Here is a 19,920-nt window from a genome sequence, read left to right as displayed (position 1 = left end):
TGAGCTCTTTTTGCCCCAAATTTTATTAAAAAAAAATCTCTAACCTATAGAAAAGTCGAGACTAGTATATTGAACCATCATATACCCTTTTTTTTTTTTTTGGTTGCACTCACCATGTGGCACGTGGAAGTTCCCAGGCCAGGGATCGAGCCCACCCCACAGCAGTGACCCAAACCACTACAGTGACAATGCCAGATCCTTAACCCACAGCACCACAAAGGAACTCCTAAACATTATATACCTTTATTTAGACTTACCAGTGGGTCGTATTTTGCCGTATTTCCTTTCCTTCTCTTGTATACACTCATTTTTTAATTTTTTTGCTGAGTCATTTGATACAGTAAATGGTAGCTATCGTGACATTTCACCCCATAAATATTTTAGCACAGACCCCATAATGATAACCTATGCAACATGTGTGTCCCCTGCACAACCACATACCTTTATCTCAACTAAGAAAATTACCAGTCATCCTCTAGAATTATCTGAGAGCCTGTGCCCTTTTAAACTGCCCTTATTTGGCCCAGTGATGTCTTTTACAACAGTTTTAGTTTATTTGCTTTCAAATCAGGACGGAATCAGAGTTAATACATTGCATTTGGTTGTTATGTCACTTTAATCTCTTTTATCTAGAATTTTCCCCCTGAGCATTACCACTGACTTTTTGTAGAATCCAGGCCAGTTCTTTTAGGATCTCCCACATTCCAGATTTATCTGACTGTTTATGGTGTAATTTACCTTGGTCCTCTATGCTCTAAATTTCCTGTGCACAAGAAGTCTTGCTTAGGCTTAGGTTAAGCATTTTGATGCTACATAGGTGGGGCTGTAGCACCACTTATTGCAAACAGGTAAACGCTTCCTGTTCCAGCAGTGGCTGTCCGCTGCTATGACAACACCATGGGCTTTGAAAGAAGCATAACCCTAAGGCCAGTCTCCTGTGCTCTCTTTCTAGAACATGTGTGCCATCGAAGCGGAGCTGGAGAAACAGCTGGGAGAGTTCTCCATCAAGATGAAAGGTATTCTTCCCCCTGCTTTCGAGAGTGAGGCGCATCTCCACAGAACTCCTCACCCTCCCCACTTGGGTCCATTTAGTGATGCTCCAGAACCTTCTCGTCCTGAGACTTGCCTACACACTTAAATATTTACTGGGACAGGATCTCAAACATACACAGACGTGGGGAGAATACTGCAAGGAGTTCCCATGAACCCATCACCTCGATTTAATAATTAGCAAGCTTTTGCTATTTTTACTTCATCTACTTTCTTCTTTTTTCTTTGATAAAATAACACCCGCCTCTAACAAAATGGATGTGCCTTTGTTACGAATCCGTTCCGTGAGCACACGGCCCAGTCATCTGGAAAATGAGTTGTACACTTGGTTTGTTCAAGTCAGGATGCAAACAAGGTCCCTGCACCATAATTCTTTTAAGCAACTCTTTTAAGTGTGCTTGCATCTAAAGCATCAGGTAACTCTTTAAGTTCCCTTGCATCTAAAACAGACCCCTCTTGGTTTTTTTCCCACCATTGACTTGTCTTCGAAACAATTGCTCTACAGAATGGCCCTCATCCTAGGCGTGTCTGTGGGCTTCTCGGTGGTGTCATTTTGTTTGTTCCTTTATGCTCCCTTTTCCTGTGACGCACGCTATCGATCTCTTCATTTTTAAACGTTCTGTAGTGTTGAACCCCTGAGGACTGTGCAGTTTCCTTTTTTTCCCCAGCCCCTTTCTGGTGTTGACTCCAGAAAGTTCCACCCTGAAAGTATTGTTGATCTGTACCACGAGCATCTTCAGGACAGAAAGCAACTCTAGTCGCAGAAAACAGAGGGGCCCCCTGGTGTCAGAGTTACAGCTCAGGGCCTGTTGGGTGAGCAGCCAACAGGGCAAATCCATTTGCCCTCCGCCCTGTGGCCCACTCCCTGCAGCGAGGGGCCTGGGGGTGTCTGGGGCATGCGTGCGCAGTTCCTTTCCAGAGGTTTCCTAGCAGCCAGATCGCTGGGTCACTAATGGGGATTTAATCACCTTCTTGTCTACTTTTGGCAATTAAGGGACTAGGAAGGGGACACTGTTTTTGTAAGTGCTCAACGGGAGAGCTTCATTGTCTGAATGAGTTATCTAATTCAGGAAGGAGAGTTTTCTGCAGTTTTCTTTACTGCACCCGTCGAGCTACTCTGAGTTAGTGTATCTGGAATCAACCTGACCTTGACCTCCCGCTTCCCACAGGCCCGCCTTCTTCTCTCCAGCAGGTCCTCTAGTCAGACAGTTTGTTATTCACTGTCAAGTCTCAACACTTACTTTAATGCTGTGGTGAGTTTTCTGTGCTTTGTCAGTTTTTGAGGTGCGTTTTCTTCAGGTTGGGTCCTCACCTGAGTCAGTGGTTCTGAAACCACTCGGGCCCTGACCCCATCTCAGCAAGTCAGGGTGGGCCCTGGAATGTATATATTTTTCATTCTTGGGATGATTCTGTCAGCAGCCTGATTCTGAACCACCACTGCCCTGAGTCAGCATTTAGCAGAAAACACTTCTCTTTCCTTCTCAGACTCTCTGACACCATCCACGCAGGCCAGCAGGGTCTAGGGCCTTACAGCTAAAGGAAATTCCCATCATGCCCATCTTCTCACTGTTAATACATGCAGTACCGTATTTCCCCTATTCCTGATGCTCAGTATAGTCGAATGCCCCAGTTTGGGGTGGAGTAATCATTTCCCCATTTTATCGACGGGGCGTGGGGTTAAGGGACTTGGCCCAGAAGTCACATAGTATGTTGGAGTCAAACTTGAAACTGAATCCCAAGGTTCTTGGCTCCTAGTGCCTTCCCACCCCAGCCCATATGAGGTGGGAAGTTCTGACAGAGCTGAGTGGATACTTAACTGTTGCTCAAAGAATATTCTCTTCTACGGGAGTGTTGTCCTCTATCCAGCACACAGGCACCCCGGGAGTGGGGTGAGAGAAGGGGGCCCACCCATCAGATCTGGGCCTCGGTCCCATCCCCCGGGAGAGTGGTCGCCCAGCTAGAGAACAGCTCTTCCATCTCTGCCCTCGATGTCGTTCTCTCTCTCCTGACTGATGAGCATCCCTGGCTTCTGTCTGGGTTCAGGGGGGTCGCTCAAACCTGCACCTGATCCTCCCTTTTCATTTTTGATTTATCTCACTTCCACTTTCCTAATCTAACACGAGAACTCAAGCTATTCCTATGAAGCCTGTCAAGGGTTACACCCCCGTGGAAGGACGCCCCCTCATGCTGCCAAGAAACCTTGCATCTTTGCAGGTAGCAACTTTCTTATGTGTTATGCATTCTGATTAAAAAGAAAAACAACAACGACGACGACTCCCAACATACGTATTGACATAAACTGGGGATATTTCACAACATTCTCCGACCTAACCCAACTTCCCCCTGCCCCACCCTTCCACACTTCCCTTTTGCCCCACCCTCACACAGACAACAATCATTTTATGGGGTTTTGGGGTGGGTCGGGGATGATGGGAAAGACAACTGATCAGGCTCTCACTGAGCCCCTGCTTTTGACCAAGCTCTTGGCTGCATCCTCAAGGCGTGGTCCCTGGCCTGGACTTCTATATAGTCTAATGGAAAAAATGGGGGTATGAGCCAGTGCATTCTCATTCAGTGGAATAAATGATTTCTTGGACCAACAGCATGCCCTATTGCTTAGAAGCCTGGGGAAGGGGTGAGAAGGATGCCACCCACCTATTTTGGGGGAGGGAAGCAGTGAAGAGGGGGGCTCCCCAGTGTAACCTTTGCATTAGAATGAGAGGACTTGGGGGGACGTGTTGGGGAGTTCCCTGATACCAGATTGTGAAGAGGCTCAAATGCCAGGCCAAAGGGGGAGCATTTGGCCTGCGAAGTATCCACCAGGAGGGAGATGAAAGGATGTGGTCTCTTACGGAAAACCACTTCCTCTCTTCAGTTATCCCCTACTTCTAATTCAGTTCCGGGCAGTGTGTCTATCCCAGAGTCTGTGTTGGGCCCCACAGCTTCCAGGGCAGCTCCAGCCTCGGTAGGGGGAACATCTACCAGGGAGCCAGTAAATGTGCATTATTTATGCCTGATCAGTAAATCAGTCAGGCCTGTAACGGGAGCCCCTGGTTCTTCAGCTGTCTGGCTGTTTTCTTTGGACTAGAAAGTGTGACTTCCTTAAGCTACAGAATCACACCCCCCAGTGCTAAACTTTGTTGAAATTGTCACGACTATCCAACCAGCCTTTTCTCTGTGTACATGCTGCCCGCCAACATGTGTGATATTTTTTATCTTTGGAAAGGAAGATTCTCAGAGAGATTCTTCTGGTAGAAGTGGGGAAAAAAAGCGGGGGGCAGGGGTGCATTCTTCTGGCAGAATGGTCCTTGAACAAAGGAGGGACAGGGTGGGCAACTGCATACAGTAGCACCTGGGCCTTCAGAACAAGGCCATGGAGGAGCTGTTTTTTGTTTGTTTGTTTGTTTTTGTTTTTTGTGGGTTTTTTTTGTCTTTTTGCCATTTCTTGGGCCGCTATCGCGGCATATGGAGGTTCCCAGGCTAGGGGTCTAATCGGAGCTGTAGCCACCAGCCTACGCCAGAGCCACAGCAACGCGGATCCGAGCCGCATCTGCAACCTACACCACAGCTCACGGCAACGCCGGATCGTTAACCCACTGAGCAAGGGCAGGGACCGAACCTGCAACCTCATGGTTCCTAGTCGGATTCGTTAACCACTGCACCACAACGGGAACTCCCTGGAGGAGCTGTTTGATCCATAATGCATGTTTACAGTCAGACATCCACAGATACAGGAAGATGCCCCCTGGAAATAAAAGTCCCCTCACCCCCTCCATCTGTCTATGCCCATCCCTGGGTGCAAACCCCCACGATGGGTTTTGGAAAAGTGGCCATAATGAAAGCTTTGTGGACAATGCTGCAGAAATCCCCAAGACTGCTGAGAAAACACAAAGCTTTTCCCAACTGACAACCCCAGCAGGCCTCAGACCAGAGTCTCCAAGAAACCTGGCCAGGTTTGAGAGACACGAGGTGGTAACTGTAATTGCCCCGCTGTTACTTTCAGTTCTTCGATCAGTCCTACCAAGTGGCTTACACAAGCGGCTAGGACTTGAAGGAGCACAGCACACACCCGGGCCTGCTTTTGCCCCGCCTATGGCCTCATGCCACGTTACAGTTATAATCAGAGTGGGCCACCACCAAAAATTTTAGCTTTAATAACATGGGCTGAGGAGCTCAAAAACATCACTACAAAGTAGCCTTCTCCCATCTGGATAAGTTCTTCAGCTAGGAAATTTCTGGTGATTTTGTAGGGGGGAAAAAAAAGCTTCAAAGGATTTTCCCCTTTACTCTTCTTTATCCAGCACTGATATTAGATCAATTTTTTAGGGTTTTTTGTTTTTTAACCAGACTTCACTTGTAATTGCACACCTGTTGCTTATATACAGGTAGTAGATGAATCCTGAACAAGTTTGCAGAGGTTTTTAAAGAGTGCTGGCTTAGGGTTTTATTAGAATTGGCACATCCAGCCAATTCTGATTTATAAAAATCACTTGATGGTACTTTCTTTCAGAAGTATTCAAAATAAAAGACCATCCTCAAAAGAAGTATTAGTGAAAATTGGCTTCTTTAATTCTGCCCTCATTTCAGTGAGTGTTTGGAAGAGGCTTGTCACATTGTACTTGTTAATGGATGCACTAAGGCTGTAGGTAGAGGTGACTAACTGATGAGTTGCTGCCATCTACTGACAGAGAGTCATAATGGCAGGTGCTTTTTTACGCCTCCCTGGATCTTGCTGTCATCTCAAGGCTGGCAAGAGCCCATGAGACAGGTGGAAAGCAGATTCTTCCCTCCCACAGTCTCACAACTTAAGGGGCTATTTATAGAAGGAACAGCCTTCTCTGCCCCCTAGAGCACCTCTTCCATCACCCCAGTATAGAATGTCCTCTCACTGTGGTGGATGAAATTCTCAATAATAGCTGTATCCACAGATGGTGCCCAGAAACTATTATGTGAGTTTTCACAAATGTGTGACACTTTGAGTTTTATAAATGTGCCAGCGTGGGTTTGTAAAGAGGGAAAATAGATTCTGCACCTCTGATCCCAATCACTTGCCTACAGGTCTGGCCGGTTTTGCTCGCCTCTGTCCCGGGGACCAATATGAAGTAAGTATGGGGTCGCCTGGATGTTGGACTTGAGGGAGTCGGTTGTCATTATTTTACTTCTTCGGTGTCTTTTTTAAAAAATTTATATTTTGAAAAAGAAGTTTGGGCCAATGAGAAAATTTGGACATTAGTATGAGACCTCCCATATACAAGTCATCTAGATATTACTGTTTAACATGATGCCACATTTGCTTCATTATTATCATTATTATTATTGCTGTTGTTACAATTTTGCTGAACCATGTTAGATGAATGCACAGATATCATAATCCTAGACTATTTTCCTGAATATGGAAAGACATTCTCTCATCTAAACATTGTGCAATTCCCAACACCAGCAAACTTAGCATTGACCCTTTAGCTAATGTCATTTGATGTGTGATCTATATTTAGTTTTCCACGTGTCCCAATATTGTACTTGATAGCAGTTTTTTTTTTCCTGACCCAAGAGTCAATCCAGGATTATGATGACTCATAAGTATCATGATTAAAGAATAATGGAATCTGGATCTTCCTTTAGAAAAATATACTCCATGAAGTAAAATATATATATATATATATATATATACACACATATATATATATTTTTTTTCTCTCTTCAGAAGGAAACTTACATAATTATTTCATGTATCTCCTCCCAAACCCTCTACAATCACTCTTCTCGGCCGGGCGGGGGTGGGGGCAGGATGGTGGGAACGTATCTTCCTCTAAACAGCAAAGCTGTCTGACCAAGGAGACTGTACACCCTCTGCCCAGAGGATGGCAGATTTCGAAATCCTTGTCCAGTTCTATCTCCCTCATCCAGAGGGAGGATGTCTTATTTCTTGCTTCTGGCCACTCAGTAGATTTTAGCAGATGGTTCCCCATCTCTCTAAAGGAGCAGGGGAGTGTAGAGAATGAATCCAGTTGTTGTTCTGTTGAAGCAGAACTAAGCAGAGAAAGAGCTGGTTGACATGAGGGAGCCAAAGGGCGCGATGCAATGACCTTTTTCTAAAGAAAGCAGTTCATACCTTCTGTCCTAGAGAAGCAGGACTTACGCCCTTTTGAAAGTCCCCACTCATCCTCTGCTCCACCCCAGGGAATTTGGACCCAGCAATAAGTGGGTGGAGTGAGGCTGCTGGGGACCAGGAGAAGCTGCAGCCGCTTCCTGACTTGCCCTTTTGATGCTGGTGTTTGGTAGGGAAAGGGGGTGAGGGCAGTGGAACCTGAGGGCCCTTTGGCGTCTTCTCCCCAGATTTTCATGAAGTACGGCCGACAGAGGTGGAAACTGAAAGGCAGAATCGAAGTCAATGGCAAACAGAGCTGGGATGGAGAGGAAATGGTGTTCCTGCCCTTGATTGTTGGATTGATTTCCATCAAGGTACAGTATCATCACGTTTTCTCTCCTGGTGCCACGGCGGGATGGTCCATCGTGGAAGGCCTGTGTCCATGACCTCCGCCTGCTGCCCCTCCACCCCACAGACCTTGTGTACATCACAGAGCCCTGCCCTGGCGTCAGAGCGGGCAGGGTAAATGTGAGATGGCCTTCGGAAACATCCACCTCTGATTTCAGATATGATTCCGAAATGCCTGACCTGGCCACGCAAAACAGGAAGAGCATACCCCTTCCTTTGTCCTCTGCCATCCTGCAAGCCTTCTTCCCTCTCTTCCCAGGTCACAGAACTCAAAGGGCTGGCAACTCACCTCCTGGTCGGCAGCGTGACCTGCGAGACCAAAGAGCTGTTTGCAGCCCGACCTCAGGTGGTGGCCGTGGACATCAATGACCTTGGCACCATCAAACTCAACCTGGAAATCACCTGGTAGTAAGTTGCCCTTTTTGATTTCATCACATTAAAATATGTGCAGCAGGCTCGAGGTGTTCCAACGGTGGCATGTGGCCATGTACACACTACTGTATGTAAAATAAAAGAGTAGCAAGGACTCACTGTATAGCACAGGGAAATCTACTCAATATTCTATAATCACCTCTGTGGGAAAAGAATCTGAAAAAGAATGGATATGTGTCTACGCATAACTGATTGTGCTGTACACATGAAACTAACAACACTGCAGGTCAACTACACTCCAATAAAACTTTAAAAAAAAAAAAAAGGGATTCCAGGGAGCTTGATATGGAAGCGAACTCTCAGGCGCCACCCAAACTTCCTGTGCCAGAATCTGTCCGGGCCCAAGAATCTCTTTGACAAGCTCACCACGTGATGTTCACATGTGCCAAAGTTGGAGAGCCCTCGCTCTTATCACTACTCTCCTCTTTGATTTACTTTTTTTTTTTTTTTTTTTTTTTTTTTTGGTCTTTTTGCTATTTCTTGGGCCGCTCCCTCGGCATGTGGAGGTTCCCAGGCTAGGGGTTGAATCGGAGCTGTAGCCACCAGCCTATGCCACAGCCACAGCACCGCGCGATTCGAGCCGAATCTGCAACCTACACCACAGCTCACAGCAACGCCAGATCGTTAACCCACTGAGCAAGGGCAGGGGCCGAACCCTCAACCTCATGGTTCCTAGTCGGATTCATTAACCACTGCGCCACGACGGGAACTCCTGATTTACTTTTTCTTTTTAGCTGCACGCAGAATTTCCCTTTCCAGCCCAGGGATGGAACCCGCGCTAGAGCAGTAACAACACCAAGACCTTAACCGCTAGGCCACCAGGGAATTCCTGTTCTATTCTGCCTCCTCCCCTCCTTCTCAAGCTTTAAATGTATATAAAGAAATATATCTCTCAAGTCAAGTAACTTGAAAGAAAATAATTGCCCAATATGAGTTATTTTGCCCACAGAAAGATCCCAATTCTCGCTATGGTTGTTTTCATTGCTTAGCCCTTGTTATTTCATACATCTTATATTGATTGCCCTGGAAAATTTTGGCTAACTTTAGCCTCTCCACACTCTATCTGCTAAAAGAGAATGTTGCCAAAGGGCAAGGGATACCTTTTGCCAAAGCAAGGAACTTAAAAGTAGCTTTCTGAAGTTGCCCAGTGAGAAAGGCCATGATAAGTTATTAAACACTGGTTGCTCGCAACATTTGATCTTAAGCCCCTGGTATATTACCAAGCAACTCAGACATGCAGAGTATTTGTGTTCAGGGTCCCCTTTACACCTGAGAGGGTCACCCTTGGAAGCAGCAGAGACCTGGTGCCTTGTCATTGAAACAGTGTCCGCACCTTTTGCCCAGCCCCTCTCTCCTAAGAACTTGTAATCATTGGCATTTCAAATGCAAGGCCAGGCCTCTTGCTGGATGAACCCTTGGCGTGATGATAAATGGTGTCCTTGTCAACAGGCTGTTTTCCTCTCAATCACGCAAGAGGCTCTGGGTCAACAGAAATGAGCAAGAGTGTTTTCTTTAGGACCAAACAATAATCTGTTACTCTCCATATCATTAAAGTAACTGTCCTTGCAGAGCCCCCGGAATTTTTACAGACTTCAACATCTTGTGTTGGAACAAGCTTTCATATGTTTATGTCTCTTGTATGAATGAGGAAGCCGATTTATCCAGTATCCAGGGTCCATATAAATTGTGCCTAAAGCTGTGACCATAATCTCTGGTCCCTCGGGCCAGTCTAGACTCCGTTTTCTGCGCCACTTGTTGTTATCTTGGTTTGTTTGCTGACAGACCAGTCTGGCCCAAACCAGCCCGGTTCCCACTGGTTTGACTTTCCGTTAGCATGATGAGGTGCTTTCTTGGCCTGCGGTCCAGTGATTATAGGTGATTTTAACAGACGTGCATTCACGGGGACTTGTTGTTTTGCAGTCCTTTCGACGTGGAGGACATGACCCCATCTTCGGGGGCTGGGAACAAGGCGGCCGCCCTGCAGAGAAGAATGTCCATGTACAGCCAGGGCACCCCGGAAACGCCCACCTTCAAAGACCACGCCTTCTTTGTAAGTTCAGTGTGATTTCTGGAGGAGATGATGAGCCCGAGTGCCTGCATCCAGCATTTGAAACGCTTAGCATACGGTGTTAGGGAGTCTCACTAATTCCTAATGCAGTCGTCCCTGGGTATCTGTAGGGGAGTGGTTCCCTTTGATACCAAGACCCAGTGATGCTCAGGTCCCTTATGTAAAATGGCACAGTGTTGGCACATAACCTATGCACATCCTTCTGGATACTTTAGATCACCTCTAGATGACTTATAATACCTAATACAACATAAAGGATATGTAAATAGTTGCCAGAAAATTGGCAAAGTCAAGTTTGGTTTTTGGAACTTTCTGGAATTTTTTTTCCCGCGGATGCAGAACCCTCGGATACGGAGGGCCGACTGTAATTTTACATTCACGTTCACTCCACCTAACGGTGACTAAGAAAGCGCACTCCAAGATGCTTTTGACCACCCATGCCCAGGTGGTAAACCTCTTCTGTCTTTCCCCTCCCCTCGCCCCCCTCACCTGTTACTTTGATCAACACCTGTAGACTTTTCTGCACATTCTCTAAGGACCAGCCTTTCAAAGAAGTGGATATAGATAACGGCCTCCTTGTTTTAATCCGAAACGCTTGATAAAAAGCTAATGAAAACGTGGTAACCTGCTGCTTTCCACTAACTCCCCCATCTTGCTTTGACTTCTGAAGAGATGGTTGCATCCTTCACCAGACAAGCCAAGGCTGTCTGTCTTGAGTGCCTTGCAAGACTCTTTCTTTGCCAAGCTGCACCGCAGCCGCTCTTTCAGTGACCTGCCCTCCCTCAGGCTGAGACCCAAGGCCGTGCTAGAGTTCTATGTGAGTGGGGGTGGCCTGCCTGGGTGTGATATGCTTGCCTTCCGGGGGCTCGTGGCCTGTGTGCTTGGGCATGCCTCTCGTTGTGTCTCCTCTCTGGCTCACTGGATGATGGTCACAGGTCCCCTGTCCCCGGGGTGGGAACGTTGGTCATGCATGCACCTTCGTGAGAGAGGCCGTGTGTCCTTTCCTTCCCACGATCTCTGCTTTTGTGCTGTGGCTTTTCTGCGCTGTGGCCAAGATATCCATGGTAACAAGATTGTCATTTAAAAAAAAAAATGCAGTTATACTTAAGGGCAAAGAAGATTTTTGTTTACAGTTTCAGCTAAGGTATCGCTAATATCTTCAGGCTACAGAAGTTTCTTGTAGCCTTCAGAAACTGGCTTTTGTGGAACTCAGGAGGATTTAAACTGATTTTCCTAGAGCTATTTTTATTGAAAGCGGCTCTTAGCCTTAGTGTATTGTCGTGGTTGTTAACTCGATACTACCATAGTAAAACAAACTCTTTAATTTGCAATCAGGAATGCAGTAGGTAGCCTGCATTGTATGTGTTGTCCATTATGTCACAACACACACACACACACACACACACACACACACGATGGAATATTCTGCCCTTTACAGACATGTATCTTTGAATGTCCAGAAAGGAAAGGATTAGGAGTCCTCTGGTTAGTAATAATAATACTTGCATCTGGAGTTCCCGACGTGGCACAGCAGAAACGAATCCAACTAGGAACCATGAGGTTCGGGTTCTATCCCTGGCCTCACTCAGTGGGTTAAGGATCTGGAGTTGCCATAAGCTGTGGTGCAGGTTACAGATGCAGCTCAGATCTATTGTTGCTGTGGCTGTGGTGTAGGCCGGCAGCTCCAGCTCCAGTTGGACCCTTAATCTGGGAACCTCCATATCCCTCAGACTCGGCCTTAAAAAGACAAAACAAAAAACGAAAAACATCTTATTCATTGAATAAAAAACCACAGGTGAAAAGGCTACCCTCTAGTAGTTTCCAAGGAGACTGGGGAGAGTGGATGTGGAAAGATACGCATGGAAGCACGTGTGAAAAGACCACAGCTGATACAGCTGATAGCTGTCAAAGTCATGTGTATATTCATGCTCATATTCTGCAAGGCAGAAGGCTGTGGAGGGAGTTGGTAGAGGTTTTCATTGAATAATTTAAACAAGAGCAAGATCAGGAAAAAAAAATGTGATGGCTTCCTCTGGCCACACGAACTCCTCAGCGCAGCTGGTCCCATCTGGCCCAGTTTCCCAGGCCCCCCTCTCATCTCTCCATGCTTCATCCTCTGCCTGAGCCCCCCTCACTCCCCCCACTGTCCACCAAAGGCACCCTCCCTTTCAACATCTCCCAGACTGTGTTCCTTCTAGAAGGCACTCCCCCTCCTCCTTCCCAGGGCTGAGTTCCAGGACCGGGACTGTCTCCACCACCACCCCCTTAGTGGGCCCTGCGTCCCCTTCAGCAGAGCCTCTCAACTTAATCTAAGGCAACTTTTGCCACATAAGTACAGGCACAATGGGTTTGGGAAGGGGAGCCTCAAGCAAGAAAGGGCTGGAGAGGAATTTGGAATTTGAATAAGCATCCTGACCATCCAGGTCCCCAGCCTTAGCCAGCGCCTCCCTCTCCCTCAGAGCTGAAGATGAGAGAGGTGGGCCTGGGGCAGGACCACCCAGAGGGCCCAGGGGACACTGGGGAAGTGCAGGGAGCTGCACGCCAGCCTCCCCTGAGCCCTCCCTGGAAGTTTCCTCCTCCATCTCTTCTGGAAGCACAAAGCCTGTTTGGACAACCGGGGGGCAGTGGGGGGGGTGGGCAAGGGAGAGTAAAGGAGCTGTAGGCAGCAAGAGGAGCCTGGAGCCCAGACACCCACCCCCCGCCCTGTCCCCTCCCAAGGACCATCCCTGGAATTCGACCACCCCAGAACCCAGAATCGCAGATTTTTTAGCGGCAAAGAAACTGAGCCTGCGGAGGTCACTTGAGTGCCCCAGGGACACAGCCTTTTAGTCACCCTGTGGTTAAAGTAAACCACCTTCCAACCAGAGAATGGAGAGTTTGGGTTGAAGTGATACCAGTGTTGGGATCTGGTGGCCCAGATCCAGCAGAGACGGGACCAAAGGACCCAAGGGCGATGCAGGAGGAGGCGGGACCCTCCTTCTGTCTGCTCCCCATTTCACCTGCTGTGACACTTTTTGTCTCCTGGCCCTATTCCCAGCACTATAGTGATCATCCGTTGCTTTATATATAATTAAAATAGGTACTTAGCATTTACTTAATCAAATCTGGAATCCAAGAGAAAGATTTCACTTTGAAGGCGCTGAGCTCAAATAACGAGGAAGCTTTTCCTACAGAACAACCTTTGGCACTTGGACACCATCCACAGCCCCCAGCATCAGGAAAGGTGACTTAGAAATTGTTTTAACACCGGCATAAATGAATTATCTTGGTTACCTGGATATTTCTGACCTATGCCTTCTGAGTTCTGCTTCACGGATCACAGAGCCCACCTCGCCCAGCCTGGGGCTGCCTGACAGGGTGCTCGGGATTTGTAGACACCCTGGGAGCCCTGGGCTTGGCAGTCCTGGAAGATAACTGGTCAGTTTAATAGTCTTTCTCTCCTCTTTTTATAGAAGCTCTGCAAACATTTCTGGTCTCAAATTCTTTGGAGCACGGTTGCTGAATTAATCATTTTCCGGGGCTTGGGGTTTGTGGGTAGAGATTTTCGAGAAATAATTTATGAGAACTTGAAGCAGAACAAAGCATCATGTCTTTTGAGTGAAATGGCATGAATGTCGGAAAGTCTTTTAAGAGCGATGCCAAAAAAAAAAAAAAAAAAGGGTGGTGTTGTTGGTAACCACGGCTGCCAAATCTTGTGAGATCCTGGGATTTAGGAAACAAGCACTGCTTCCCTGCCCTCCACCTTTTTCTTTTGAAAAATGTCAAACCCAAGAATAGTGCAGTGAACTTTCACCTAGTTTCAACAATGGAAATCGAGGTCTTAAAGGCTTGTTTTCTTTTTACACACACACACACACACACACACACACACAGAGTCAACAAATACAATGTTAATATTATGAAAGGTCTGGTTTTAATTGCCCTCGATTTTGTCTGAAAATGCATCATGCCGGCGGCATCCGTTGCATTTAAAATAATCATAATGATTTGCCCTTTATCCACAGTCTAATCTACCGGATGACATCTTTGAAAATGGGAAGGCAGCCGAGGAGAAAATGCCACTGTCCCTCAGCTTCAGCGACCTGCCCCACGGGGACAGCACCCTCCCCGCCAGCCCGGCCGGCTCTCTGCCCAGCGCGGGCTCGGCCAATCCAGAAATCACCGTCACCCCCGCCGAGCTGAACCCCGCCAGCCTGGCCTCCCAGCAGGAGGGCACCGATGACTCCAGCTCGGCGCCTTCCGGCAGCTCCTTGGGCGAAGGGCCGGGGTCCCAGCCCCACGCGGAGGGAGGCACCGAGGTGCCCAAAAAAGCCGAGGCCTCCCGAGCGCCCGCGGGTGCCAGGCCGGAGCGCCTGTTCCTGGAGAAGGGCGTGGCGGAGGCCCTGCTGCACGAGTCCGAGGAGACCTCTGAACTCAAGCCTGTGGAGCTGGACGCTTTCGAAGGAAACATCACGAAGCAGCTGGTGAAGAGGCTCACCTCGGCGGAGGTGCCAGCGGCCACCGAGAGGCTGCTCTCGGAGGGCTCGGTCAGCGGCGAGTCCGACGGCTGTAGATCCTTCCTAGACGGAAGCTTAGAGGATGCGTTTAATGGGCTTTTCCTTGCGTTAGAACCACATAAAGAGCAGTATAAGGAGTTTCAGGATCTGAACCAAGAAGTCATGCACTTGGATGATATTCTCAAAGTAAGTACCTTTTCAGGGAAATTGGATTAGGTTTGGAGAGACATGTCTTAAGCCAACATTCTATTTAAAATAGCCAGCCTATCTTTTTAATCCCATCCCATCATAAAATCAGTACGTAATCATCATGTAAATGGCGTTGAGTTTTTTGGGCTTTTTAAAATCTTCATGACATGAGTTGCCGTCGTGGTTCAGTGGTTAACGAATCCGACTAGGAACCATGAGGTTGCAGGTTCGGTCCCTGGCCTTGCTCAGTGGGTTGATGATCCGGCGTTGCCATGAGCTGTGGTGTAGGTCACAGAGGCGGCTTGCTGTGACTCTGGTCGCAGCTACAGCTCTGATTAGACTCCTAGCCTGGAAACCTCCATATGCCTCAGGAGCGGCCCAAGAAACGGCAAAAAGACAAAAAAAATTAAAAAATAAAATCTTCATGACATTGGATTTAGGGACAAGTTTATTTATTTTTATTTTTAGTCCTCTTAGGGCCCCAGGTGTGGCATATGGAAATTCCCAGTCTAGGGGTCTAATCGGAGCTATAGCCAGTTGGCCTACACCACAGCCACAGCAACGCGGGATCCAAGCTGTGTCTGCAACCGACACCACCGCTCACTGCAACACCAGATCCTTAACCTACCAGGAGCGAGGCCAGGAATGGAACCCAAGTCTTCATGAATCCTCGTGGAGTTCATTGCCGCTGAGCCACAGCAGGAGCTCCAGCACTGAGTTTTAATACGAGTAGTGCCTATTAATTTTTATCTTCCTGACAACCAATCGACTTAAGGAAAATGATTCGGAGTTAAATGAATGTCTCAGCTCCGGCACTCCCAGAGTCCATCATTCAAACCCCAAATGTGAAATGGTGGCCTTTTGAGCATCATCATCTCATTGAGATGTTACTGGAGAAGTAGCTGTCGGAGTATCAGGGATGCAGAAAAGTCCCCTGAAGACAGAGGATGTGAGGGCCCCAGGCATCTCCCCACCCACACCCCAGGGCGCCAGCTCCTGGAGGATTCCATCCTCTGCAATTTGGCCCAAATGAATCCCACGTGAGAATAATCTAGAAGCCAGAGAACCTCGACTCCACCAGAGATATATCTTCCTCTGTGCTGCTCCTAATCAGAACTCAGGATAAACATGGGAAGGTGGGAGTGACAGGAGACATTTCCTCTTGGGCAGGAAGGCCCTAATAATGAGATCACTGTTGCTACCCCGAGAATGTATCTGTCTCTGCTTGTGTGTACAGATTAAATTTTTTAAAAACACTGCCCGAGAAGACAGAACTGGAATTTTTGTCCAGAATCCCACTGCCGCTCCTTGCAGTCTTTGTTTTGCCCCTCTGATTTAGAATGCCAGAGAAGAGAACTCGGGTCCTTTCTCTTAAAAGATCAATTCTTTGGGGACCTGTTCTATAAAATAGGCTTGAGAATATGGCTCCAGGGCAGAGAGTCACCTCACAGAAGGCTGTTGTGTCCCTAGGTGTGACTGTTAAAATGTGGCCATCCCTGTGGCATTTGAAACCACATTCCCAAGGTTGCTCTGACGGTTCTGGTCATGCTGACCTAGCTTGGGAAGGGACGCCTGCCCAGGGCAGGTGATTATTCATGCTCCGACTCTCCATTCATGTCCTCTAATGCTCATGACCAATTGAGTCAGCTGTAGGTAGAGCCTCTGAGCAGCAGGGGAGGGCACTCGGAGCTACTTCCTGTAACACATAACTCAAAAGTGTCAGCTTGGGACTCATGCATGGAGGCCGCTTGGCTTTTGCTCCAGTGGAATCATCTTTTATCCCTTCAGCAAGCTCTTGTCTGCACAGTTGACCAGATTTGCTTACTGGACAGAGAGGTGTGCAATGTAAAGAACTAAGACACAGTAGATTCACCTAAAGCAAAATGCCTCAAAGAAAGCCAGTGGTGGAATTCCCTGGTGACTCAGCTGGTTCTCACTGCTGTGGCTTGGGTCTTCCCCTAAAGAGAGAGCCAGTGGTGGTGGCAGCCCCATGTCCAGGCACCTAGGGTGTTGATCAGTAGCTCAGTGCACCGGGAAGCACTAAGCAAGTCTTCTCTTAGTCTTACAAAAACCTGGTGGTCACAGGTTTGTTTCCAGAGTATTATTTCAATCTGCTGTTGTTCCAAAATCATCCTGCTACTGAAATCCTTCACCACCCCTTTCTTTACCATGATCACTATTTAAACACATTCGGGCTGTGCAAGATCAGGTCCTACAGATACGGCCTAGGAAAGAAGACCCTAGAAGAGGGCTGAGTTGGGACTGGATCCTCCTCTTCCTTTTGAGAGTCTAGGTCTGGGGCAAGTGGCTCTGTCTCGAACCAGAATTAAAGCATCAGCTGGACAAAGCTTTCTCTTTTTTTCCTCCTTCACGTTCCTAGGATGCTAAACCTCTTGAGGATCAGAAACTAAATGATGCTGCCTCTTGGACGGAGATCACTGAGGGTGAATGAAACAACTCTGATGTAAAAGACTGAAAGACAGGTTCCTGTATGCCTTGTGCCATCTTGAGTGTCAGAGACTCAGATCCCTTCAAGGCCCATCCTGCCCCCTGTTAAGAAGTCAGCAGGGGTGTTACCTCACTGGATGGAGGACATTTAGTTCTCCTGACTTGCAGAATTTGTCCCCGTTAAATGCATCCCCCCCACACACACCTCCAACGTTTTCTTGCCTCTTTGGGAAGCCTTCTCTCCGTCTCTGTATCCATAGCAACTGGCCTTACGCTGTAATGTTTCTGTTTAATGTCCGGCAGTATAGCATTCTGCAGACCTCAGAGTGGAAGTGGACTTGCTCACATAATTCCTGGGTCCGCCCAGGGAAGTGATGGAACTTATTCCTTCCAAGCCAGAGCTGTGGAGGGAGCACGGCTGCTTCTTACCAAGCCCGGGCCATTTATTTTTTCCTTGAGGTTCAAAGAAAGTACATACTGTGAATGTAAAATTGATATTTAAGTCTCCTTACCTAGAGAATGTGGATTAGGTCACTTCGAGTCATTTTCTGTTTCTAGGATTTGTTTCATTAATCCTTTGGAACAGGTGCCTTAGATAGCACGCCCTGGTCTCGGGACACTGAAGACGTTGGAATTAGAGATAGGTTCGTAGTTGACCTTGACTCCAGGACTCTAGATTTGTCTGCCAGTTGGATTTTATTTGGGGTTGAGCACTAGGCAAAGAGGGTATGGCAGTTCTTTTTCCCAAGGCTTTCTGATTGTAATATTTTAAAAAACTTTTTACTATAAATATTTCAAACAAAAGTAGAAAGAAACAGAACATGGACCCCAAGGTGCCCAGCCCCCAGCTTCCACAGAGCTCAGCTCATGATTACTCTTGTCCCTTCTCCTACCTGCTTCCTTCCCTCTGGATTATTTTGGAACAAATCCCAGATATTGTGTCATTTTTACCCATGGTTGTACCTTTTTTTATATGAAGATTTTCCATGAATTTTTTTAATGCCGACAAACCAAATAAAAAGCTTGAAAAAAAAGAAAGTGTCGCATCTCCCATTGGGTGTCTGTTTGTTGTGCTTCTCCTTCCGAATATGTTGATGTTCTCCTTGGTACCTTCTGCCTTTGCAGTGCAAGCCCGCAGTAAGCCGAAGCAGGTCTTCCAGTTTAAGTCTTACAGTTGAAAGTGCTTTAGAAAGCTTTGATTTCCTGAACACCTCTGACTTTGACGAGGAGGAGGAGGATGGTGAGGAGGTTTGTAATGTTGGAGGAGGTGCTGACTCAGTATTTTCAGACACTGAGACTGAGAAACACAGGTAAGTCTGAAGTTAGCAAATGCTTCTATTTCTACGATCATAGCTGGTACTGCAGGTCTTTGTTGCCACCAAATAGTCCTGCTACACATCTCCAGGAAGTTAAAACCCCCTCTGTGAATTGGCTTGCAGCTTCTTTTTATTATCCAGTACAACTTTTAAATATCGTTACCTCTTTTGTCTTAAGGGAAAGTTAATTGATTTTCTTCCTTGCAAACAAAGGGGAGATTTTTGTGTGAGTGTGTGTGTACATTTACATGTGTACACATACATCTTGCAGGGTTCAGGGACTCCAAAGGACCCCAGTGTAGTTAATTCCAAATTAACTAGACATACTGTGTTTCTGGAGAACACTTACTGGATGATCAGTTTGGACCTGGCTCTCCTTGATTTGAATCTTTTTTCCTAATTTCTTCCTTTTATTCAACTTTGCTTTTCCCACCCCTTATCTCTCCTTTCCTTTAGCCATTGGGTCTTTGCAGCAGATTAGCTCATCAGTACCTATGTCAAAGCCAGGTTTAAGCCCTGTGACACATATTCCCCTTAGACTGTAGGAAGGGATGACTGATAACTGCCCCTGGATCTGCAGGGGTGGAGAATGTAGCCTTCTCTAGAGTGGTGATGGCACGGGGCAGTGGGAAAAGAGGATAAGGTGAAATATTGTCACTTCCTCCATTAGGCTTTTTGTACCAAAATCTCATGTTTCTCTAATCACATGTTTCTCTAAACACTCCAGCATATGGCGTCCATTCTGTAAGCACGGTGAACATACTCAGTTCCATCAGTTGCTGCAAAGAAATACACAAACACGTTCGCAAAGGAAAAGTGTGGATTTCCATCCAGCTTTCCTTCTGACACATTGCATTCCCAGGTTTTCAAGTTACAACAAGCTGTGGTTGTTCAGCCTTCCCAGATCCTGAGCCTCTTTGTGGGTAGCGTTAAGATTTTGGGGTTTTGGAGTTCCTGTCATGGCTCAACAGTTAACGAACCTGACTAGCATCCATGAGGACTCGGGTTTGATCCCTGACCTCGCCCAGGAGGTTAAGGATCCAGCATTGCCGTGAGCTGTGGTTTAGGCTGGTGGCTGCAGTTCCAATTGGACCCCTAGCCTAGGAACCTCCATATGCAGTGGGTGTGGCCCTAACAAAATTTTTTTTTAAAAAGATTGTGGGGTTTTGTTGTTCCTGGAGGATTTCTTCTGCCAAGATGCAACCAGCAAAAGGAAAAGTGAGAAATAGAATTCATCCCTTGAGCAAACTGGAGGTGTGGCAAAGAGAGTTTCTGAAATGAATATAATGTTTAAATTATCTTTCTACATTCCCCACTGAGATTTTTCCAACTTGATTGAATTTGTGAAATGCTTCTTAAACCAAACATCTTCCTGTGTACTTGTTGTCTTAAGCTACTCCATGATAGATTAAGATCAGGCTAAGC

General features: G+C 47.0%; 1 protein-coding gene across 10 annotated transcripts in view; it reads left to right on the top strand.

Moving 5' to 3' along the window:
* The window catches only part of RIPOR2 (RHO family interacting cell polarization regulator 2), a 232,988-nt gene that overhangs the window by 185,079 nt on the left and 27,989 nt on the right, over window positions 1–19,920 (top strand). For 6 of the 10 annotated variants that reach the window (XR_002345592.1, XM_005665637.3, XM_021098404.1 and 3 more), the window contains 7 exons: window positions 953–1,016; window positions 6,109–6,152; window positions 7,387–7,512; window positions 7,806–7,954; window positions 9,899–10,028; window positions 14,051–14,728; window positions 18,305–18,489. Coding sequence is in view for 8 of the 10 variants with exons in the window: in XM_005665637.3 (XP_005665694.1) it covers window positions 953–1,016; window positions 6,109–6,152; window positions 7,387–7,512; window positions 7,806–7,954; window positions 9,899–10,028; window positions 14,051–14,728; window positions 18,305–18,489 (1,376 nt within the window). In the remaining 2 variants the exon portion in view is untranslated. Of the gene's footprint in view, window positions 1–952; window positions 1,017–6,108; window positions 6,153–7,386; window positions 7,513–7,805; window positions 7,955–9,898; window positions 10,029–10,716; window positions 10,864–14,050; window positions 14,729–17,111; window positions 18,490–19,920 lie in introns of those variants that run through there. The other 4 variants (XM_021098405.1, XM_021098406.1, XM_013977485.2 and 1 more) reach the window with 3 other exon arrangements.

This window comes from Sus scrofa, chromosome 7 (genome assembly GCF_000003025.6).
Source record: "Sus scrofa isolate TJ Tabasco breed Duroc chromosome 7, Sscrofa11.1, whole genome shotgun sequence".
In the NCBI taxonomy this organism is placed as follows: domain Eukaryota; kingdom Metazoa; phylum Chordata; class Mammalia; order Artiodactyla; family Suidae; genus Sus; species Sus scrofa.
Note: the sequence above shows the minus strand (reverse complement) of the source record. Positions and strands in the feature narration are given on the sequence as shown.